General features: G+C 43.9%; 1 protein-coding gene across 1 annotated transcript; it reads right to left on the bottom strand.

Moving 5' to 3' along the window:
• Positions 1-328: 328 nt before the first annotated feature.
• Positions 329-24,154, bottom strand: TNFSF15 (TNF superfamily member 15). Its single transcript, XM_067542157.1, has 4 exons — positions 23,957-24,154; positions 11,702-11,753; positions 8,178-8,219; positions 329-5,166 (listed from the first exon to the last, which is right to left on the bottom strand). Exons 1-4 carry the CDS (start codon positions 24,152-24,154, stop codon positions 4,739-4,741), a joined length of 720 nt encoding a protein of 239 aa, XP_067398258.1. The 3' UTR covers positions 329-4,738.
• Positions 24,155-24,606: the final 452 nt, after the last annotated feature.

The raw sequence follows: 24,606 nt of genomic DNA, 5'->3' as shown, positions 1-24,606 counted from the left end.
GCTAAGCAAAAAGATGCTAACAGGATAAGAAACCCAGAAAAATCTGCTCATGACCATCCCTCTCTCTCCTTCCAGCTCTGACTTCATAAAGATTCTTACATTTCGAAAGACAGAAGCAGCATGTGAATTTTAGTTGTCCAGTGTTTGTCAGGTAACAAATTAGAGGTCTTTCTTGTATTGAGTTCTCTCTTGTTGGGCACCTTTGTCTTTGGGGGCATGTTTTGTTCTTTCAATGCACTTTAAAATCATAATCACCAAAACCTTTGTATGTTACAAAAGGTTGCTTTTTCTTATATAGGATCGACATGGTTTCTTCATATTAGTGAGCACAAGTGAACAATTCAGATAGCTGAGTAGCCAATGGCGGCTGCATTTTCACACAGTAAATTAGCTCAGAATTACAGTTGCATATAGTTTATTTGTAATTTTATTATAAAACTATGGAAACAATAAGCCAAGTCTAATCTACTTTGAAGGAAACAGCTTGTAGTATAAGACAATACAGTCATTTATATGTAAATATATTACTATAGCAAAATGCTATACTGGTCTCTAACACCCACATCGGGCAAATATTTGTGACATTTAGAGTCTGATTCTTTTAAAGAATGACATTTCTCCTTAGTTCTCTTTTGAAATGATGGGCCAGCCAGGATGTTAAGTAAACAAAGCATGTTGTAGGTTGGAGGGAGACACTGTCAAGGTGAAAAATCAAATTTCATTAAAAAAATGGTCCGTTGCTAATAACACATAATTGATTTAATGCCTTGATCCTTCCATCTGATCTGTGCAGGCACTTCCTTATACCAATGCAGACTCCCATTGCAATCAGGGAACTGCCTAAGAGAATTGCATTGCAGGATCATGGTCTAAATCATTTTAAAAACATAATTTCTTTTTCACCATTTGTGTCTGTTGTTTCCTGTATGCATTTCACTCAATGGTCTAGTCTCTTTCATTTTCTGCCTGTCAGCCCCAATCCTGCAAATATTTAGTCACGTGCTTGGCATTAAGCATGTGAGTAGCCTCGTTAATTTTAGTGGGATAACTCATGCATTTATAGTTAAGCGCAGGTAAGTGCCTGCAGGATGGGGGCCATAGTCAGTTTCATTCTCTGTTGCTGGTGCATTAGAACAATGCTGATGTGTGTGTTTCCAAAATTGCAAGGGGATTATTTAAATTAGAAGAAAAAATATTTCCATTGAATCAGAAAATCTTTTATGAGAACATTATTGCTCATATTGAGTTTTGTATAAAAACAAAAAACAAAAAAAAAACTTTTACAAACTTCAAAGTTTCAGCTTAAGCTACTTGACAGTGTCTCAAAGTTTCAATCAACTTTTTAAACTTTGTGTCCCATTGTACTATTTACATGCCTTTTGCAACCATTCTTAAATGCCTGGGTCTGATGATCCTCTCAATTTCACTGGTTTTGCAGTGATTTACTCCACTGGTTTCAGTGGAGTTACTCCTGATATACACCAGTGGAAGTGAGATCAGAATCTGTTTCTTTTTATACATACTGGTCACCATCATTGTTACAGAAGCACAAATAACAGAGAAAGTTTCCACTGGAAATTATGTGCACAGGTTAATATGCCAGCGCCGCTTTAAAACAAGTGACGCAAGAAAAATCACTTACGTATGTAAATGTGTTAGCATGAAGAGGAATTGCGTCTGAAAGCCTATACTAATTGGGCTATAAACACAGATATCTGAAAAATAAACATTGGTTTGTTATGTGGATAACTGGGCAAGGAGGACTGCAGCAGGTAATTTTTTGGACTGTGAAATATACAATAAATATTCAGTGGAAAGAAATTGTGTGTTTCTCGTGTGAGGAAAGACTTTTTATTGTTCTAGAACTTCCTAGAACATGAACAGAATATACGTCTTTCTATATCTATATTGATGTATCTATATATAAATATCTCCCATAGGACTCTGCCTTTTTTATATGCCTTGTACTGTATGTTCCACTCCTTTCTGCTAACTCATTTTACTATGATTTAGTGCACCAGACATTAAGTAATGATGACTTGATTATACATATACATAAAAAAAATCAAGTGTAGAAATCTACTGGGACTGCATCATGATCAAAGAATATGTTCCACCAGCCTATCATAGGAACAAAGAGCTCCATGGGCTTCTATAACTGTCATGGGACTGCTTGAATTTTGCCTTTCACCCTCCTTCATGGATAATCCAAATACATGTCTCAGAAGTGCTAATATCAGGCTGTTGAAAATTACCTGGCCTGGATAGGTGCCCTGTGATGAGAGTTTCTTAGCCTAACAGTGGTATCTTCCTTGGGTCTAACCCACAATGAGGCAGCTAGGAGGAGAAAAGCAGGAGGCAAAAAGAAAAGAGACCAAGTTTGAAAGAAAAAAAAACCCACTTGGAAACAGGGAGCATGGCAATATCCAGACTCTTGTGGGGCATGGTTGATGCTTCTTAATTGTTTTAGGGTGCATCAATATCATGATGATAGATGCCTTATAGGATATATATTAGGAAAGCCAGGAGATAGGGTGTTTGGAAGGAGGAGAGAGCTGTGGGAGAGTCCTTCTCTTACAAAGTGGTTTGCAGAAGGAAAAAGATGGAGAATCCTTGCAATTAACCAAAAGCACAGCCAGTTTTTCAGTACTAATGTGCTTGTTCAGAGAGCCATGGAGGCAATGCTCAGACCACGGTGCTGTCTCATAATTTTGTCTCCTTCCATGTGTTTCTTGCCCTGACTGCCCCTCTTGTCTCAACTTGCCTCTGCTCTTTTCTCTTCCTCCCCTACACTGAACTCCTGTAGAGCCTATTAATTTTGTCAGATCAAGCGGCTGCATGTGTTAATGTGACAAAAAACTTATCTCCTGCTAGAAAGAGGAATGCCATGGAGAGAACAGCCTGGCTTCCATGTCAGTGTAGCTACACCGCCTATAAAAATGACTTTAAGTTTGAACTTGTCTTCTAAACCTAATCAGGATCACTAGAATTCCCTGTCTGATGTGTGAGATTCCCATGATTGGTTTATGAGATGTGTGCACTGGCATTAGAGGGAAAATATTTCTCAGCTAGATTTAGCAATACGGAATCCAGCAAAGTACTATGAGTTCATATATAATGCAGACTCACTTTCAGTGGTCACATGTGGAAAGACTTGTTGAAAGTTAAGGAAGTTCCAGTCAGAGAGAGTGCGGTCTGGCTGCAAAATACATTCTTTTGGTACTTTACGTGACTGAGCTTGAGTCCTAATAAAGCTTCAGTCTATCAGAACATGACTTGAATCATCATCAGTTAATTGTTTATCATGGGGTGCAGGGAAAGCCAGGGAATTTCCCTGAGAGAGGGTATGATCTAGAAGAATGAGCAAGAGACTGGAAGTGGAAAGTTCCTGAAGTTTTGCTCCCGGCTACACCTCCTACTCCCCTGTTGTCTTGACATTGAGCCAGTTCTCTTTGTAGAGGAACCACTGAGTTCTAGCCAGCCTGGGGCCTAGAAAAAGTGAGAGCAGCCTTTCTTTTCAGAAACCTCTGCAGTAGTGATCATGTGGGAGTCATGGCCATCTTGGAAGTAAAAAATAAATTTGTTTTCAATTTTGTGAGAATCTCTGAAATTTTGTGGTTTCTTTCTTCAAAAAGCTACACACAAAAAACAAAAACAAACAAAAAATCACTGCTGAGGGAACATAACTCATTTTCACAATGGTCCTAATTCTGTGTGACAACACTGATATGCTGTACAGCAGGCTGAAAGTTTTCAAAATTTGAAATTTTGCTGACATTTTTGCTCAAAATTTCAATTAAAAATTCTCAATTCCCCCTCCACCCCAGATTTTTCCCCCATCCCAGTTTTCAACCTGTTCTAGTATTAGGACTTTTTTTCATAATGAAATGTATTTTTACACTGAAACATTAACATTTTTGAGCATCCCAGTGTAAAAATGGACCACCCATTAGAAATGCTATGAAAAGAGCCATTTCTGGGCAGCAAATTGGCCCAGAAACAACATTGCAAACAATTCCCTGCAAAATATTTTGGGACAGACAAAAAAAAAAAAAAAAGAAGTAGTGTGGTTTTTTGTTTGTTTGTTTTGCAAACTGCAAGAAATAATTTTCATCTGTGTCACAGGGCAGTTGTAAGGTACTCATTAAACAGTTAATGATTATACAGTGCCCTGAAGATTTAAATTTCTACATTAGTACAAAGTGCAGAGCAAATCTATTTTTAAGCAAGTACCAAGAATCAATTGCCTCCTTAAAGGGGGATCTGAAGAAAGGTCAAACGAAATTACATTGGAACCTCGGGGACAGTTTAAAGTGGTTGCTTAAGACAAGGAGGTTCCTTACGGGAGGTGGAATATAGGCTTTGTTGATTTTTTTAAGGTTATGGTTGCCCCCTTACCTATAAACTGTCTATCCCCCACGTGTAGGCATTCAAGAAGGTCCTAGCTTTAGCATGTGACTGTATTTTTCTGTGCTCTGATCCTTATATTTTCTCTGTGCTTTGGTGTGGTGTGATGTATTTGGTATGGCTTCAAACTTCCTTCTCCCCAGGATAAACTAAATGATGGGCCCCACAGCCACACAGGTGAATGAGAGTACAGGTAATGAAATGCTTGGCTGTTGGACACCCTGATCCTGCACTCACTGAGGTCATTGTCAAAACTCCCATGGGACTTTAGGGGTGCAGTTGATTCAGGACCCTAAAAAGGAGCAGCCCCTTATTGACTGCTGTCAGAAGCCTACAGTAAAAAAGCCCCAAAGAATGTTTTGTGTTCTTTTGTGTAATCCACCCATTGGATATCACTAACATTGACCATCAGCCTGTCCCCCTCTTCCATGAAAAGCACTGCCCCCAAGTAAACAGGTTGGAACCAGTTGCTTCCCATTGCACCCAGAGTCTTGGTGGCAGTCAGTAGCTGGGTAGGTTCAGGGTAACTATCCGTGACTTTAGTGATGATCTGAGTTACGGAAGCTGGGTTATTGTCACTTGGCGTGGGCCCTCGGAAAGTGACCTGCGAGTAGACATAGTAATCCCCTGCCTTTGGTATCACCAGTGACTTGTTGGTATAATTCATGTTGTTCTTGGTAAATGCTAAGCCGTGCTCATGTTCCCATTGGAGAACTGGAAACTGGTCTCCCAGAGGGGGTGAAACATCTTGTTTCTTAACTGAGGACATAAAGGAGAAAGAAAAGAAATCAGTTAATTCACCCATTCAAGCAAGATATGTGGTGGTGACCATAACACAGTCCTTCAAAAGGAAACAGCCAGGCCAGCACATTCTCTTTGTTAGGGCTCACTCTGATTTGTACTGTTGTAGTGGACAGAGTCCCCACCTGAAACCAGAGCCCCACTGTGTTAAGCTGTTTTCATACACATTGTAAGAGACAGTGTCTGCCCCAAAGAACTTAGGGTGTAGCTAGACCAGGCGAACAAAGGGTAGGAGAAAGGGAATATTATTACTCCCATTTTACATATGGAAAACTGAGGCATAGGACAATTATGGCCAGATTTTTTAACATGACTAGTCATTTTGGGTGCCCAACTTGAGACTCTGTAAAGGCACCTAATTTTCAGAGAACGGACGCTGAGGCCCCTTTGAAGTGTCTCAGTTTGAGTACCCAGGAATTGAGCTACTCAGCATCATTAGTCACCTTTGAAAATTGTGGCTGATGTCGTGCAGTAAGCCTCTGGCAAATTGAGGATAAAACCCAGTTCTCCTGAATCCTAGGCCAGTACTTACGCGCAAGACAATCCTTCCTCAGGGTATAGCCTTGACACATCGGAGGGGGAAATTCACTCCAGCATGTAGAGGAATTTCCCCCCCACGGAGGAAATGCACCATTTCACACCATTTTCAGGCCTATATCAACATGTCATCCTAAAATGCACACAACTCTGGGGCAGCTGTGTGAATGATTACAGCAACTGTACATAGTGGTTCAGGGCAGTGATCAAGAAAAACACCACATCCCATGGACCTCTCAGTCTTGCTGGACTTTAATTACCCTAACTGGCATTTAGCACAGACAGACCTCGAGAAAAAGTGATGTGGAATCTCTTCTGACCACAAATGATCAGAATCTTGGTGTTTATCTAATCCAAAAAGGTGGCAATTCCAACTGCAAACATTGTCCCACAGACGCTATAATACTGGGGGCGGGTCCAGCACTGCCCCCAGCCCAACTGTCCTGAGCCCACCTCCAGCCCCATGGACTTCATTGGGTACATCGACACAGCAATCAGAAACCTGTGGCACTGACTCTCACAGCTCCGGGTCAACTCCTGTTGGCTTCACTGGAAGCAGTGGATGCTCAGCACAGGTCAGGGTGGGTATGGCTACACAACCTACAGAAGCAAGCCTCCCAGCCCAGATGGGCAGGTGGGCTAACAGGGCATCTGCTACAGGCTTCAGAACCCAAGCTCCAGCCCAAGTCTCAACTTCAACACGCTGTCTACACAGCTCTTTGTGGAGCGCTAGTGTGAGTCCTGCTAGTTCAAGTCTGAGCTGGGTTGGGAGGCTCGCTGCCCCAGCCTGCGTAGACCTACCCGATCAGGTGTGAAACCTCACTTCCAGAACATTGCAACAGCTATTGGGTAGGTATATATATATAATCCACAGGAGGGGAATGGGCCGTAATGCCTTGTGCATTCCCTGAGCAATGTAACAGTAGGCTGGCTTGCAGTGACCTCTGCAAAAATGGATTGTGAGTTTTAGTCAGTGTAACTTTTCTCCAGAAGAAAGCAAAGTACACAAATGTGCGGGGGAAGACAAGGATTGCAATAGTGGATGGAGGGGAACAAAGTGGTTCTCAGGGCTCTGATTTTGGCTGCAGCTGAGCTCTGTTTGGTGCAGAGACTGAGGTTTGAGGAAGCAAATGGCTGTATGCTACCTTCACACTTCACCAGGGCTTCCAGGGGGGGGGTTCAAACCCTGGTGTAAATTAGAGCAGCCTTAGGCCTGCTCTAATTTGCAGCAGCTTGCAATAGCTCCCTGCTCCCGGGCCAATTCAGGAGCCGGGGAGGCTGGAGTACAGTGGTCTCTGTGTGCAGCTTCCTCCCGCCCCGGGCATGGCCCCTACACTGGAGTGTGTTACATCCCCCTCTGCTTGTATTTTGGACAAATTTAAATGCTGCTCTGTGCTACCGTAGCTGCTCAAAGCAGCCTCACTGGAACCCAGCCTCTAGCTTGAGCCCAAATGTCTACATGGCACTTTGTAACCCCGTAGCCCAAGCCCTGTGTGCCTGAGTCCATTGACCCAGAGCTGTGAGAGTCAGTGCCACAGGTTTCTGATTGCTGTGTAGATGTACCCAATGAAGTCCATGGGACTGGAGGCGGGCTCAGGACAGTTGTGCTGGGGGCAAGGCTGGGCACACCTGTTAAGCAGGTGTAACCGGAAGCACCCTTCAGTTTGCTCCCTCAGCCTTTCATATTGCTTTTGGCACACCCACTCCTGCCCTGGAGAAAAGCATAACACCTGCAGGTGCCTCCCCCGCCCCTGCGTCGCTCAGACTCACGAGAGCCACAACAAAGCCTAATTCTCTTCTTGCTCAGATCAGGGGTGATTCTACTGAAGTCTGGAGTTACACTGGTATCAACAGGGCAGAAATCAAGAGAATCAAGACTTCGATGGTTATGGAATATTAAGGGCCTGGTTCCCCCGTCCCTTAAACTGCTCTAGCACCATTGACTGGTGGCTGTGGAGTTACCCTGCTTCAAATCAGGGTAAGACTCCAACCAGGTCCTTCATGTTTAAAGTACCCATTAAGTACAGCAGAAGAGTAAAATACCAGCCATTGATTTAAGCGCCAAGGTAATTCCAGCCGTTGCTAACAGCCACCAGCCTGAGCGTTCATTTCATAAGCAGCCCTTTAACATCAAAAGAGACGCTTTTCATCAAGTGCCCAGCTTTGCAGACACACTGCACAAACACAGGGCCAAATCCTAGGCTGGTGTAAAGCAGCATAGCTCAGTAAAGCTAAGTCAAGTGACACCTGCTTCAGATCTGGCCCAAAGAGTGTAAACAGCCAATGATTTTCTTTCCCCTACGTTTCCTGCCTTGCAACGTCTGACTGTCAGATTCCATTAGGCATGTGTGTTTACGAGACGAGCTTCTATGCAGTGCAATCTTAAGTCACAACACCCTAGGGGGTGTTAAACAGTTGAACAGTTAAATTACCTGTCAGGTGTGCTCTTGGCTTTTCTGCACTGGATATTAAATCTGTAATTAAAAAACAAAACAAAAAACATTTGCAGGCATCTGATTGATTCCTCACAGAGAGAATCTGTACAGTCCCTTTTCATTTCCACCTTGGTTTGTTTTACGAGTTATTTGTCTAGGCAATTTTCCTCCCCCCCTTTTTTGTGGCAGAGGGCAGGGATAGAGCTTTGGATGCAGCTGATAGAATCACTGACCAAGCACAAGGGCTTGTCACTTGCACTGCAATGCTCGTGAGAATTTGGTAAATCCCCCAAATCCAATCACAGCAGTTTTTCCAAAAACAGACAAACAAAAAAACTCACCAACCCCCCCGCACCCACACACACACACTGGAAAGCAAAGCAAAAGCCACCTCTTTTAATTAAATTTCAACATGCACCAGGGCATCTTTTATCTTTCTGCGATTTCAGTACTAATATCGTAAGATTGTTCTCCAAAAGCCACAGGGCAGGTTTATCCCTGTGCCAATGCAAAGAGGAGGCAGTCAGCACATCCCTTATTCAGGGCCCACCGCACCAACCCAGCCACTCCCCCTCTTATGCCATCTTTCTATCTCCTGTCCCCCATCCTCAAGCCGGCCTGTGCTCTGCCACAGACGCACCCTCTCCTACTTCCTTCCCTCCTCACCTTGCCTCCGGTCCACACCTCTCTCCTCCAGCCCAGCTCTTGCCCATGATCCTCCCGGAGACTCCCTGTACAGGGATTTGGGGGACCATTGCTGAGGAGGCAATGCAGGGCTGCTCTATAAACCTCCTATGGTGAAAGGGGTGGGGAGAATGGTGGACTTCAGCTTCTTTGTACCAGCTACACGGGCACAAAACGGAGCCCGGGGCACCTGTGAATCTGGCCCACAGAGCACGAGTTTGCTTTCACATGAAATTACCTTTTCCCTGTACAGAGTGCTAAATGTAGCATTAATTGCCACAGCAGACACCGCACAGGGAAGTGGATTCAGATATAGATCCTTATCTACCAGGAGCCTTGCTCGTCATTTATGTTTTATATTTACTCAAACCTTCACTGTGGGCCCAGACCGTCAGCTCTTACCCTGTCCAGACTTCCAGGGACTTTGATGGGTGTTCACCACGGGAGGATTTAGCCCATAGCATCACAGAGGAGAAGAGATGGAAAAGACAGTCCCAGATCCCGGGATGCATCTGAGCTGTGCTCAGGAGGGGGTTGGCAAAGGTGGCTTTAAGCCACATTTACACCCCTGCCCCCAATTCTGGTTCCTTGTGGCTGCTGGGCTATTCCCTTCTGTGGCGTAGAGTAGCAACAGGGCTGATTTGTACCTGGTTGCCCACCCCAGCATCTAGGCATCACTGGAGGAGAAGGGAGGGAGGTGGAGAAGTGTCCCCAGATATGTCCCCCTATACTGGCAGGCGATATGGAGTTAGCATAGAAGCTGCCAGATAATTCCCTTGCGCAGCTCTCAGCTTGCCAGGCATGATGACTTTCAGGCTGGGTTGCACTGTAGAGCAATATGAAACCCCTTTAGTAGGGCAACAAACTGGCCCATCATTGTTAGGCCATCTGCCCCTCCTCCTTCAGACGGTTCTTTTGGGAGATCTGATTTTCCAGTAGCACAAGTGATAGGGCTTCTACCCCTTCCCGGATGAGACTGATCTATCGCATAACCGATCTCAGTGTCAGGAAGTGTCTCCTGACATTCAGCCTGAATTTGCTTCCTTGTACTTTAATCTCCTTTGGCTTCTGGTTACACCCTTTTGCACCACACTAAGCAATCCCTTTTCCTCTCGAGGAACCTGTTCTGGCCCCACTGTGGCTCCTATACACTATTTTGTATGGTGTACAGGGCCCATAAAGGAGCTGTGATGGGCTGGGGGAAAAGTCCTCCTGTGCAGAAGCAGCATAGGCCTGAGAGATGTTCACTTCAAAGCCCAATTCTAGAAGACATGCTGGGGTACAGCTGGGTCAGGAAGGGGCGTGTTGTGATACTTCTCGAGGGTACTCCACAGTGTAAGGCGCCTCACTACCCCTTTGCCCTGAGCGTGAGGAAGGCTTGTCTGTGGGTCAGTTCCCCAGCACCTCTAGTCTCTGGCAACTCCTTGCAGGCCTCTGCAGGCCCACTTCTCTCTTTACAGGTTAACAAGAGGCACCCTTCAACTTCCAAGCACCTCCCTGCATGCTGGAGTGCCCAGCCCTGAGCCGCTGACATTCCCAGACTCTCTGTTCCAAAGGAACAGTACCCGCCTGGTCCCAGCTTACCAGCGACCCCGCTTAACACACAGCGCGTAGCTTGGCTTAGCGACAGAGCAAGAGTAAGTTTATTTAACAAAGGGACACGATTCAAATGCTGGCAAGCAGAAATAGTGGGGGGAAAAGGGTTACCCAGACGCACTGCTCTTGGCGCTACAAACCATTCCGGGCTACCGCATTTCAGGAAAGATATGGACATATCAGAGAAAGTCCAGAGAAGAGCAACAAAAATGATTAAAGGTCTAAAACACATGACCTATGAGGCAAGACTGAAAGAAGTGGGTTTGTTTAGCCTGGAGAAGAGAAGACTGAGAGGGGACAGGATAACAGCTTTCAAGTGCATAAAAGGTTGTTACAAGGAGGAGGGAGAAAAATTGTTGTTCTCAACCTCTGAGGACAGGACAAGAAGCAATGGGCTTAAACTGCAGCAAGGGAGGTTTAGGTTGGACATTAGGAAAAACTTCCTAACTGTCGGGGTGGTTAATGACTGGAATAAATTGCTTAAGGAGGTTGTGGAATCTCCATCATTGGAGATTTTTAAGAGCAGGTTAGACAAACCCCTGTCAGGGATGGTCTAGATGTTACTTAGTCCTGCCATGAGTGCAGAGGACTGGACTAGATGACCGCTCGAGGTCCCTTCCAGCCCTATGAGTCTATGATTCTATAACTCATAGGCAGCCAATCAGGCCAGCAGAAAGCTGGCAGAAAGCTACTTTTGCCCCACCCTCCTGTGCTTTTTGTGTGGCTTTTCTCCAAATCTGTTCCCAGGAGCATTGAATGTGCTCAGAAGTTTCTGTTTATGGGTCATATCTCTCTAAACACCCTCCCACACCCCTGTGTAGTGTATTTATATTGTTCCCCGTTCCGGGGTGGGGAGGAGAGAAGTTTCAAGGTCGTCATTACACATGAGCATCGGAATCCCTTGGAATCCTTAGTTGTTAATGGAGAAGGGAGGTGTCGCTGCTTTATAGCACTGGGAAAGTGCATTTCAGTATAGAAGAGAGAGAAGGTGGTGAAGCAATATCTTTCATTGAACCAACTTCTGTTGGTGAGAGACAAGCTTTTGAAGTATTACCTCACCCGTCCTGTTTCGAGTATCCTGGGACTGACCCAGCTACAACAGCTCTGCATTTCACTATTGCTCCTACATTGTTGCAATGCATTTAGCTGTTTGAGGAATTTGTGAGAGCAGGCACCACCCTCATTAGACACCAGAGTGAACAGAAGCTTTTATCGCAGAAGGAAAGGACTGGCAAACTTACTAATAGACGATGTCTGTTGCTTTAGGAATCTAGATGTGCTTTCATCTGCAACCTGTGAATAGATTCACAAGCGGTTAGCATTCAGTTGAATGAGATAAGACAGATCATGGAGAGCCGAGGCCCTCCTGTATATGTAACATTTGCATCCAAAGATTGTATCAAAGCCCCTGACAATTGCATCAGGAGACAGAAGAGGCAGCAGCAGCACTTGTTTACATCTGAACTGAACCTTGCATGCTGAAGAACAGCAGCTTTCGTTGGTGGTGCAAGGACCTTCTCCCCTGCCGCTCCTGCTGGTTTGAAACTGCCTTCCAATATCCCTCTGCCTCGCAGACGGCTAGATTCCCAGGACTGGCTGATCTGTGCTCAGCACAGGACCGGGTGGGAGAATGGTGGCTTCAAAACACATTCGTGCTTCCCTGACTCCCAGCTCAACCAGAGGCTGAAATGGTCCATGGAATAACGCAGAACGGCCTACGCCACCCAGAGCATTCAACTGGGGACAGTTCTGCCAGCCAGGGCCTGTGAGTCACCGCTCAGTCCAGCTCCACTCCCTCCTGTCCCCAGCCCATCATTGGATATCCCCTTCACCTCAGGGAGGGGAGCAAATCATGCAGAGTTGAAACAATGCACACAGGTGAGAGCTGGGAGCCAGGAACTGCCCCTGACTCTTTCTTCTCTGAAAGCCCAGTGGGCCTGACCTCAGCTGGTGTCAGACCTCCCCTGAATGGGGGTACATTGATATACAGCGAGTGAGGATCTGGCCCATTATATCTCCCTTACTTCTGTACCTTGTAATTTATCTCGCCTCTCCTCTTTATTATGGGAATCTGTAATTTCATCCTTTGGCACTCTAAGGCTTTGCGCAGAGAGTTTTTATGAAAGATAAATCAGTAATGGAACAGATCCCAGAACTCTAACTGGCAGAGAACTAATCTCGCAAGTAAACAAACGCTTGACAGAGGAAAGGTCAGCTTTGTTTTTTCAAATCGTTTCCTAAGTCATTATCTATACGTGAGATCCAGAGTAACTGTGACCGCCTGTAAATATTGCAACATAACGTTGATTGGGTCACTGCCAAACACAAAAGACATTTATGCAAAGCAACAGGAAGGGAGGGAGGATGCCACTTGCCCAGTCAGATGCCTGCCAGTGGTGCTACTTTTCTGATTCAGACCCACAGAGCGCATGCATTCTTTGCTTCTTTTTGGCCAGATTCCCAGGTGATTTTAGATCAGCATAGTTTCAAAGCCGACGGAGCTAGGCTGATTGAGGATCTGGCCTATAGTTTGTGTGTGTGCATAAACAGGGTTGCCAACTGTCAGTAAATGTATGGACAGTCCAGTAAAAAAACGTACAATTTTAACACTGTCCATAAACCTGTAAATAAATGAAATTGTCTGTGAAATTGGGTAGAAATAAAACATCTTGTATTTTGGCATTGTCATCGTTCAGAATCACTTCTTGTATCATAAAACTACACTGACCATGATTTTATCAATTTCCTGTTTTCTGTTATTGCATACGCCCAAAGAACCCGATTGTTCAATTCACTGCAGGTAAAACAACTGCGTAATTCCTAATTCCTGTGTACAGAATATCACGAGTGAGTACACACTTTTGAGACATATTGTTTATGGTATTTTTAGTGTCAGTAAAAAAAAAAATCAACTTCATATCTTCATGTCAGTAAAAACTCAAATGCAAGGTTGGCAACCCATACATCGGTTTCAATGGCGCTCTGCTGATTAACTCCAGCTGAAGATTTGGCCAATGACAATTACTAATAGAATAACAGTGATGATATTTAATGTGATTATACATATATTATCCAGCTTGGATTATTTCATGCACACACAACATTAACCGTTTATGGGGGAAGAGGACACACAGTGCATGTCAACATGGTCTAGATAATACTTAGTCCTGCCTTGAGTGCAGGGAACTGGACTAGAAGACCTCTCGAGGTCCCTCCCAGTCTTACACTTTATGATTCTATGGGCAAGAGGAGAACAAAGGGCTGTTACCTTTGCGGCAGACTGACAATATCCTGAATGAACTTTACTGAATTAAGTTAAACCTTATTGAATTAGTTTTAATAGTTTTGGGGTCCATTGTCTTAAAAATGCAATTGTGTCTGTGTTATTGTGGAATTGTATTTATTACGTTCTCTAGGAGACTGACTAATGCAATGTCTGGAAGATATTAGGAACTTCAAAGGGCTTTTTGGATCAACCCCTGTGAGTTGGACTCCCTAGGCAGTACCTGGAATGTAAATGACCCACCTCTAATCCATCCTTTTGAAGCTATAGCTTGGGGAGGGAAAGCTACTGTATATTTATTTCCTGCTCTAGGAAACTTCCAGATCAAAGACTCCTAAACTGGCTTGACTGAACATGTTATGAGTGTGCTAGTTCTGAGCTGAGGCCATAATGAATTTAAGAGCACAGAGGAAATCCATTGGGTGGGCTGTTAAAGGACTGCTCCTGCCAGAGACCGTATTGGAGTTGGGGTGATGTCCACTAAGCTTATTAGCATTGGTGCAGGGTTTGTTTGTTTTTTTGTTATTGTTTTTAATGTTTTCTCTATAGTGCTTTTTACCTTAAGAATAAAATAGGTTCGTATTAAAAAGAACGGTATGGCAACTTATAACTGTTGACAATCACTCTATCGGTCCCTGAAGAGAAAGGAAGCACGTGTGCTAGGGCAGCCTGTCTCTGCTGAGAATAACAGAGTGAGGGCAGGGAATTGTGCAACTAGGAAATACCCGGCTCAGCAAGGAGTGACATGACTGCCAAACAAAAGACAGCAGCTGAGGAGCTGGAAGCCTGAGAGTGGGTGCACTTGCTGGACCACTGAGGGGAAATACAGGTACAGTTGCCCTGAACTGTGACCACCGTAACCAGGATTTGAACCTGCTACACCGAGGCTTGAGATTTTAAAACTGATGCCCAGTGCTGAGGGGAGAGCATAGCCTATAGTATATAGGAGACAGTTATGCCACTTATAAAATGGTGATTTCCCAATATTTAAATTACTTTTAAAAAAATCTGGAGAAAATTAAAAAATTGCAACAGAAAATTCCATCCCTTCCCCAGCTACACCTCTTCCTCCACCATGTCTCCTCAGCAGAACAGCATGATCTAAAAGACCCCCCTGGAAGATGCACAGTCTTCAGGATAGGAAGGAAACAGGAAGAAAACTGTTAGTCATATGGACGTAGAAGTGTTTGAGATCAGGCAGCTGCTCAGTACTAAATATTAAATGCCCTTCTGCAAGGGTTTGCCAGATTGCTGGGATGTTTGAATACAATCGTAATTTCTGATGCAGTGTACAGCATCGTGAATGTGTCATTTTCCTGGAGGGACTTTACAAGGCCATAGTGTGGGAATTCCCTTGGGGACAGTCCTCCCTCATGGGACATTAACTACAGTTGTAATCACTGAATTTTCAGCGTAGTTACACATGTTATAACAAAGCTGTGTGAGGCCCCAATTCAGCAAGAGACTTCAGCAGATACCTAACTTTACGCACGTGGACAGCTCTATTTATTGACTTCAGTGGGACTACATGCTTAAAGTTAGTTCCCTGCTTACATAGTTTGCTGCAGAACCTTACTTAATTGGAAACGTAAAGGTTTAATTAGAGCTGATAGTTTCCATGGAAAGTTTTGACTTTTTGTCAAAAACGTAAAATGTATTTTGGACAAAAACTGAGAAAACAAAAAATTTGCTGACAGCCAAAATATGTTTGGCTTAAAATCAAAACAATTTCTATTTCAGGCCAAAAGTTTTAGTTTTTCTCGGGAAGGAAAAAAACCAATGTTTTTTTTTAAGAAAACATACTTCAATGAAAACATTTATTTTGTTGAAAACCCAATTTTCCAAATGAAATAAAAAAGTTTTGATAGAAATTTTTCACCCAGTCCCAGTTTGCAACTTACTATCAGAAAGTTCCTAAATGGGACCTCCAATGCAGTGCCCCCAAGCCTGGAAAAATTTAGTTCTGAACTTTGTAAATTGGACCCATGGAGTTGTGAATAAGGAGAAGAGAAACAGTGGAGTCTAGTGGACAGAACATTCATTTGGGACTCAGGAAACCTAAATTCTATTCCTGGCTCTGGCAGTGGCCTGCTGGGTGACCTTGGGCATGTCACTGCCCTTATTTCTGCCTCAGTTTCCCTCTCTGTGAAATAGGAATAATAATGATACTGACTTGCTTTGAAATCATATGACAAAAAGTGCTAGTTATTGTTAATAGTTTGTGCATGTGTATAATATGCATATGCTGCATAGTAAAGATCCATTAACTTTTATTTAAATAGCATTTTTCAGTCCATGTTATCATACAGTAAGGAGGTGCCATTTATAGACCCTATAATAAAATGCTTTTAAAAATTAGTCCCTTTAAAAATATACTGGAGAGTTTTCTTATTCCCCATTCTTGATTAGGTTGATATTTTTCAAACGTTCTTGACATCACCCTTAACCGTGCTAACACTAAAGTATGTGGAAAACTCCCCCATTGATTACAATGGGAACAGAGTTACGCCAACCTTGATCGCTTCTGAGTTTGAAGCACCCCAGAGTTTGAAGACAAGGATATCCTGAAATGGCAGCTTTACTACCCGTGAAATCTGCGGTATGCAAAAAGGTGCCACAGGCTTTCAATTCCAAGAGCGGCCAGAAGTCCCACTTATGAACATTTAATATGGCACCAAAAGAAAACAGCTAAAGATCCCCCTCCCACACATTTTGCCTTCTTGTGCCTTTTGAATGGGGGTGTCCACATTACGAAGCTGAATGCAGCAACATAGTTTGGAACTGTGTGGTTCTAAAGATTAATAGGCAACACTATTCAGGTCACATCTGTCTGCCTTGTTCTTTACCCAAGAAGAGAGAAAGCCTTCTTAGGGGGCCAGATTCAGTGTGTGTGCATATGTGTAATCATAGGTATGTAGGGCTGGAAGGGACCTCAGGAAACCATCAAGTCCAGCCCCCTGTGCTGAGACAAGATCACATATCCTTCTAGGCCGTCCCTGGAAGGTGTTTGTCTAACCTGTTTTTTAAAGACCTCCAATGATGGGGATTCCACAATCTCCCTTGAAAGCCTTTTCCAGAGTTTAACTATCCTTATATTTAGAAAGTTTTGCCTAAAATCTAACCTAAATCTCCCTTGCTGAAGGGTAAGCCCATTACTTCTTGTTCTACCTTCAGTGGACGTGGAGAACAATTGATCACAGTCCTCTTTATAACAGCCCTTAACATATCTAAAGGCTGTTATCAAGTCCCTCCTGAGCCTTCTCTTCTCAAGACTAAATATGTGGTTTTTATCCTTTCCTCAAAGGTCTAGTTTTCTAAACCTTTTATAATTTCTGTTGCTCTCCTCTGGACTCTGCAGTTTGTCCACGTCTTTCCTGAAGTGTGGGACCCAGAACTGGACACAGTGTACCAGCTGAGGCCTCATCAGTGCTGAGTAGAGCAGGACAATTACCTCCTGTCTCTTACATACAACACTCTTGTTAATAAACACCACAATGATATTGGCCTTTTTTTGCAACTGAATCACATTGTTGACTTATATTCCGTTTGTGATCCACTATAACCCATAGTTCCTTTTCAGCAATACTACTCCCTAGCCAGGTATTCTCCATTTTCCTGCTATGAATTTTATTTTTCCTTCCTAAGTATGGTAGTTTGCCCTTGTCAATTGAATTGAATTTCATCTTGTTGACTTCATACCAATTCTCCAATTTGTCCAGGTTGTTTCAATTTCTAATCCTGTTCTTCAAAGTGCTTGCAACTCCTTCCAGCTTGGTGTCATCTGCAAATTGTATAAGTGTACTCTCCACTCCATTTTCCAAGTCATTACTGTAAATATTGAATAGCACCAGACCCAGGAATGACCCCCTGTGGGACCCCACTAGGTACACCCTTCCAGTTGGACAGCGAACCATTGATGATTATTCTTTGAGTACGTCTTTCAACCAGTAGTGCACCCACCTTATAGTAATTTCATCTAGACCATTTTCCCCTAGAATATCATGAAGGACTGTCTCAAAAGCCTTACTAATCTAGATATATCACACCTACTGTTTCCCTCTTCTCCACTAGGCCAGTAACCCTGTCAAAGAAGGATCTTAGGTTTTGTTTGGCATGATTTGTTCTTGACAAATCCATGCTGGCTATTCCTTATAACCCTATTATCCTCCAGGTGCCTACAAACTGATTGTTTAATAATTTGTTCAAGTATTTTTTCAGATACTGACTACTTAGGCTGTCTGGCCTATAATTCCCCTGGTCCTCTTGGTTTCCCTTTTAAAGATAAGTGCTATATTTGCCCTTCTCCAGTCTTCTGGGACCTCACCCATTTTCCAGGAGTTCTTGAAGGTAATTGTTAAACGGTTCTGAAATTGCTTCAGCTAGTTCCTTAAGTGTCCTAAGATGGATTTCATCATGCCCTGCCAACTTGAATACATCTAACTTACCTGAATTTTCTTTAACCCGTTCTTTCCCTATTTTGGTTTGCATTCCTTCACTCTTGTTGGTAATATTAATTCTGCTGAGTATCTAGATACCATTAAACTTTTCAGTGAAGACTGTAGCAAAATAGGCAGATTTCTTGATGTCATCAGTTATTAGCTCTCTTTCTCCTCTAAATAAAAGACCTACACTTTCCTTGCTTCTAATATACTTAAAGAACTTCCTCTTACTGCCTTTTATGCCCTTTCTAGTTGTAACGCATTTTGTGCCTTTGCCTTCCTGATTTTATTCCTATGTGTTTGGGCTCTTCTTTTATATTCCTTAGCAATTCGTTCATGTTTCCACTTTTTGTAGGATTCCTTTTTGATTTTGGGGTCATTAGAGAGCTTCTGATGGAATCATATTGGTCCCTTTCTCCACTTTGTGGAGCAAAAATTGTCCCCAATACTTTCCAAGAACTTATTGGAGAGTTTGTGTTTTGCCATATAACTTTTCCAAAAGTTGTCTGTGGAGTTAAAGTCCCCCATTACTATTAGGTCTCGTGTTTTGGATATTTCTGTTTGTTCCAGAAATGCCACATCCACCTTCTCTTCCTGAAATGATATAGGAACCAAATTGATTCAGTGTAATTTCCAGGTCTGGAATATCGCCGAAACCTGACCTATGTTTTAAGTGCCTTATCCAACTCCCAGGAAAGCCAATAAAGACTCATTGACTTTCATGGGGGTTGGATCAGGCCCTAAGGGAAATGCACAATATCTGCATAAAATCCCGAGTCATTACTATCCAGTCAGGCAGTGGTGGTAATGCAGATAGAGTTTGGGAGGTGAATACCACACCTCTGGAGCCAGAATGTGGGCTTCTCAGCCCACCCACAGCTGTTCCTCCACCCATGTACTAGGGTAGCTGCTTTGGTCTTCCTCAGACACTTGAGCAGTTATGTTGAGGTCTTTGCCTTTGCATATAAACGTGGTTCCTGTCAGCTCCTCTTCTGACCCTCATCGATGGCTTCCATGCTGGCAGGCGCAGATCTGGCATGGAGAGATCCATTCCACAATCGGGGGCTATGGGGGTTCCTCTGCATTGCTGCAGCCCGCTCCCACAGTTGCAATGTAAGTTCAAAGTGGTCTGCAGACCCTTGTGCTAGACTTCTCCATGGGGATGAACTTCCCTCTAAACTTGATCCCACCAGCTTCAGGATGTCTTTGACCCACCCCACTAATCCCACTACCCTCAATGGGAGTCAAGTGCCCAGGGCAACAATTACAACTGTTGCTGTCTGTTAACAGATGATTAACTGAGCAGACTGATAAGGCAGGGACTGGCACATTCCTATCAGCTGTGTCACCCCAACGGCCGGATCTCTGGCAGGAGCTACGTGCTAAAAGTTATATTCTAAATTAAGTTGAGTAACCGGAATTTAGGTGCGGAAACAAATGTGCTGTTGAAGCCGTCACAGCGCTAAGGCAAATCAGTACAGCTGCTTCAGAATTAAAGAAGTATCTGTTATTTTGAAAAGGGGAGTTTGGTGAGGGTGGAAACTGCCCAGGTGAGCAGCTCTGGAGTGTGAACCCCGGCGTTATACACAGACCAGGTGTAATACAACAAGGAAAGGAGAATTTCCGGTTTGCCTGTGTTGTCCCAATCACGTGTGCCAGCCCTGCTCTAGCCGGGAAAAGCTACATCTAAAGGGGGTAGGCAGGGGTCTCACTCCCCTGTGTGAGGAATGAGGTCAAACCACCATCTACCCCTCAGTCCTTTTCTTCTCTGCTGAGACTGCTAATTATGATGGTGGATGGATGGTGTGACGAAAAGATGTCCTTAATCAGTACAATTCACATTTATTAAAAGACCAATAGGAATCTTCGTAGACAGGCTGAGGAGGGCTTTAAACTAGGTTCGATGCGGGATGGGGATCTAACCCTGGATGTAAGTGAGGAAGTGGAACACCAGGAGGAAACAGAAGGAGGAGGGTGCAACAGGGGAGGCCTCCTGAATTGCACTGAGAAAGTCGGGCAGTCGGCCAGTTATCTCAAGTGCCTGTACACAAACGCAAGAAGCCTGGGAAACACGCAGGAGGAATTGGAAGTCCTGGCACAGTCATGGAACTGTGATATGATTGGAATAACCGAGACTTGGTGGGGTAACTCACACAACTGGAGCACTGTCATGGAGGGGTATAAACTGTTCAGGAAGGACAGGCAGGGGAGAAAGGGTGGAGGAGTTGCACTGTATGTAAGAGAGCTCTATGATTACTCTGAGCTCTAGTATGATACTGGAGATAAGCCGTGGATGTGATATACCTTGACTTTAGCAAAGCTTTTGATACAGTCTCCCACAGTATTCTTATCAGCAACTTAAAGACGTATGGATTGAATGAATGGACTATAAAATGGATAGAGAACTGGCTAGATCATTGGGCTCAACGGGTAGTGATCAATGGCTCAATGTCTAGCTGGCAGCCAGTAACAAGCGGAGTGCCCCAGGGGTCGGTCCTGGGGCCGGTTTTATTCAACATCTTCATTAATGATCTGGAGGATAGGGTAGATTACACCCTCAGCAAGTTTGCAGATGACACTAAGCTAGGGGGAGTGGTAGATACTCTGGAAAGTGGGGATAGGATACAGAGTGACTAGATAAATTGGAGGATTGGGCCAAAAGAAATCTGATGAGGTTCAACAAGGACAAATGCAGAGTCCTGCACTTAAGATGGAAGAATCCCATGCACAGCTACTGACTGGCTAGGCAGCAGTTCTGCAAAAAAGGACCTGTGAGTTACAGTGGATAAGAAGCTGGATATGAGTCAGCAGTGTGCCCTGGTTGCCAAGAAGGCTAATAGCATATTGAGCTGCATTAGTAGGAGCATTGCCAGCAGATCGCGGGAAGTGGTTATTCCCCTCTATTCAGCATTGGTGAGGCTGCATGTGGAGTATTGTGTCTAGTTTTGGGCCCTCCACTACAAAAAGGATGTGGAGAAGTTGGAGAGAGTCCAGCGAAGGGCAACAAAAATGATTAGTGGGCTGGAGCACAAGACTTATGAGGAGAGCTGAGGGAACTAGGCTTGTTTAGTCTGCAAAAGAGAAGAATGAGGGGGGATTTGATAGCAACCTTTAACTACCTGAAAGGGGGTTCCAGGGAGGATGGAGATAGGCTGTTCTCAATGGTAGTAGATGACAGAACAAGGAGCAATGGTTTTAAGTTGCAGTGGGGGAGGTCTAGGTTGGATATTAAGAAAAAGGTTTTCACTAGGAGGATGGTGAAGCACTGGAATGGGTTACCTAGGGCGGTGGCGGAATCTCCATCTTTAGAGGTTTTTAAGCAGCGGTTTGAGAAAGCCCTGGCTGGGATGATTTAGTTGGGGTTGGTCCTGCTTTGAGCAGGGGGTTGGACTAGATGACCTCCTGAGGTCCCTTCCAACCCTAATCTTCTATGATTCTATGAATGAATTAGATCAAAAGGGATTTTTTGGGGGGGCGGGGGAAGGTGGCAAATGTTTAGAAAAGAAAAGACTTTAACTGAGAGCCCACCTTCCTGATAGTATTCCCACTGGAATGAATGGAGTTACTCCTCTGCATAATGGCTATAGAGCAGGGCCCGTAGTGCGAGCCCTAGTTCAGGTCAGAGCGCTGACTTTCAGAGGCATAAGAAGAAAGTTACGAAGGACAATCAAACACCCCCATAACTATTTCACAGTTCCTAGTCACTGCTGACTGACTCTGTTATCAATGGAGCGAGTGGAAGGTTTACTGAGTGCAGTAAATCATTTAGCAATATTATATTCCACCCACTCCACTTGGCAGAGAGACAGATGGCAAGTTTCCATCTACGATGATTTTATTTTTGCCTCCTGGGATTTTCACGTACTGTACCTCATTCAATCCTAACAGCCAGTTGTCAGTGTAATATCAGAGATATGCACTAATTTCCTTACGTCTATGTATAAATATCATAATATTGTTTACAATCCTTAATGCTTACAAAGCATTTTCCATCTGAAGATCTCAGCATTCAGCAGCATTACTTCATTAACCCTTACAACACACCTGTGAGCCAAGTAAGTATTAATCCCATTGGACAGATTATTATTTCAATTGTGGTAGCATGTGTAGAGGTCCCGGCCAGGGTCTGGATCCCATTGTGCTAGGTGCTGTACAGACAGAGGGAAGGACACAGTCCCTGCTCTGACAGGCTGATAGCATAGGTACTAAACCCTTACCCTGCAGTAAACTCTGCACAGATGCCAGGAGCCCACCCATTCAGAATTTAGTGCAAGGTGTCGTGCTAAAGTATTACAGTAGTGGGCACTATAGAAACCTCTATAGAAGACGGAGAGAGGCACTAAGGGGTTAAGTGCCTTGCCAAAGTCACGTGGCCACATTGTGAGTCAATGTGAAAGCTGGGAAGAGAACTTCTGAATTAAGAGCTGTGTGTTTTTAAGCAGTCTCTGAATACAAACATGCACTCACACGTGTGGATAGAAATATGAAATCTTCCATAAGCATTCATCTAAGCAACCAGCAAACATAGCTTAGTGACTAAAGCGGGTCTAGGATGAATGTTATATTTGACACCCTGGAGAGATTGTAAAGTCTTTGACCAAGAACTGTAAGTATTGGAAGTGAGCCCCTTGCTCAGATTTCAATGTGTGTTTGTACATACAACTATGCATGTCAAAGAGTGTAAAAACCTACTGGCGATACATTTGCCAAACTAGACATAAGGTTTGAATTGAGCCTATTACTGCCTCTCGGTTGCTGTTGCTTACAGTATTCATTCCATTGCAGTTTGGTTCATACAAATTAGCAAATAGTGAATTTCAGGCATAAAGCTGATATTTCTTAAGATCTGGTTCTTGCAAACATTCACACATATGCTTACTTTTAAGCACATAGATAATACCATTGACCTCCCTGACATCAGTGAGAATATGCACCTGCTTAAAGTTAGGCACAAGCTGCACTGTATGCCAGTAGCCCGGGGTTTAAAGACACATACCTACAAATGTATGAATGTGGAGATAGATGTCCAGCTGTTTAGTAAAGATGGACCTGAAACTGCACCCTGAATCCAATGCCCCTGAATTTTGGGAATCTTTTGATTGGAGTTCAGATGAGGATTTGAATGCTGGGCTTACGGTCATTCTTAATAATTAGCCCAAACTGGAAACCCATATGTAAACATCCCAAATCTCAAGGAAATTTGAATCCACGTGTGACTCTGGAGCCAAAATGGATAGCTTTGACCTATCTGATATACCCATAAATTTGTGTATTTGACACAAACGCAACCCACACATAGAGGTGTATATACACTAATGCCAGTTAGCAGGTGGCTGCTGAAATCATATCCTTTCACCCTGTGCTGGGAGAGGAGAGAGCTCTCAGCTTGAAGCAGGAAAAGGAGGTGGTTGGCCAGATCCCCAGCTGAATTCAATGGCACAACCAGCAATTTACACCAGCTGCTGACCTGGACCATAGAGTTCTCTTCAGTCTGTCAGTTAGGACTTAATATTGTTCCTGGTCCTCTGACTCTATTAAGATCAAAGAAATAAAATGGAAGAAAATCTGCCTATTAAAAAACTGATTTCTTCTTTCCTCACCATGTGCATGAAAGAACGAAAGAAACAGAAAGTGTGTTTAACGTTCTTCCTTTAAATAGCAGATCCATAAAACAAGAAGCCACAAACTTTTTCTCCAAACCCAAATATTTAAAGAAACTCTCCTCTTTTTTCTCAATCTTTCCTTAAGCTCACTGAGAAATGGCATTTCCTTACCTGAGCTGGGCCAGGTTTATGGGCTCTGAGATTTCCAACCAGGAGATAGGCTGTAGGCAATGCAAGGACTAGAACAGACAGCAAGCAAAAAACCACAGCGCAGCGTATTTTCTTCAGATCCTCCCTGACACCCATCCCGGAGTCTTGATTGGTCATAGGAACTGCTTCCTCCAGGGATATTTCAGCAGTGTGTTGCATGCCTGTGACTGGCTTGTGCATTTCTTTCTCTGAATGGAATCTGGAAAGAGGAAAAACTCTTCTGCTTGCTGTCCTGGATGGAGACCCCCATTAAATAAGAGCTCACTTGAGTGTGGGATGGCTTCCCCCCCCACACACACATGCACCCTCCCTCCCAAGGAATGCACCGCCTACAGTAGAAACCCAGTGCAGGGAGATAGAGAACACCACTTTTGCTGAGCTTGTAGAGGTGCACGGACTATGCTTGTGTCTGTTTTTTCCTCCCTTTACAGAAGGAAGTTAGGAAAGTCCCAGGGGGTGGGACCAGGATAAATGAAGCTGGAGGGCTGGATCAGCTTAAAAGCTTTTCCACCCAGCGAAAGGAATACGAAAGCAATGGGAGTGAAAGTGAGAGATGAGAGAGATCAGCACAGAAATAACACACTGTGCTCAAAATTACAGAGTACACACAC

The sequence above is a fragment of the Emydura macquarii genome, unplaced genomic scaffold (assembly GCF_026122565.2).
Source record: "Emydura macquarii macquarii isolate MOO-44397 ecotype Brisbane River unplaced genomic scaffold, CSIRO-AGI_Emac_v2 contig_691, whole genome shotgun sequence".
Lineage (NCBI taxonomy): Eukaryota > Metazoa > Chordata > Testudines > Chelidae > Emydura > Emydura macquarii.
The sequence above is the reverse complement of the archived record's forward strand: the minus strand, read 5'-3'. Positions and strand labels throughout refer to the sequence as shown.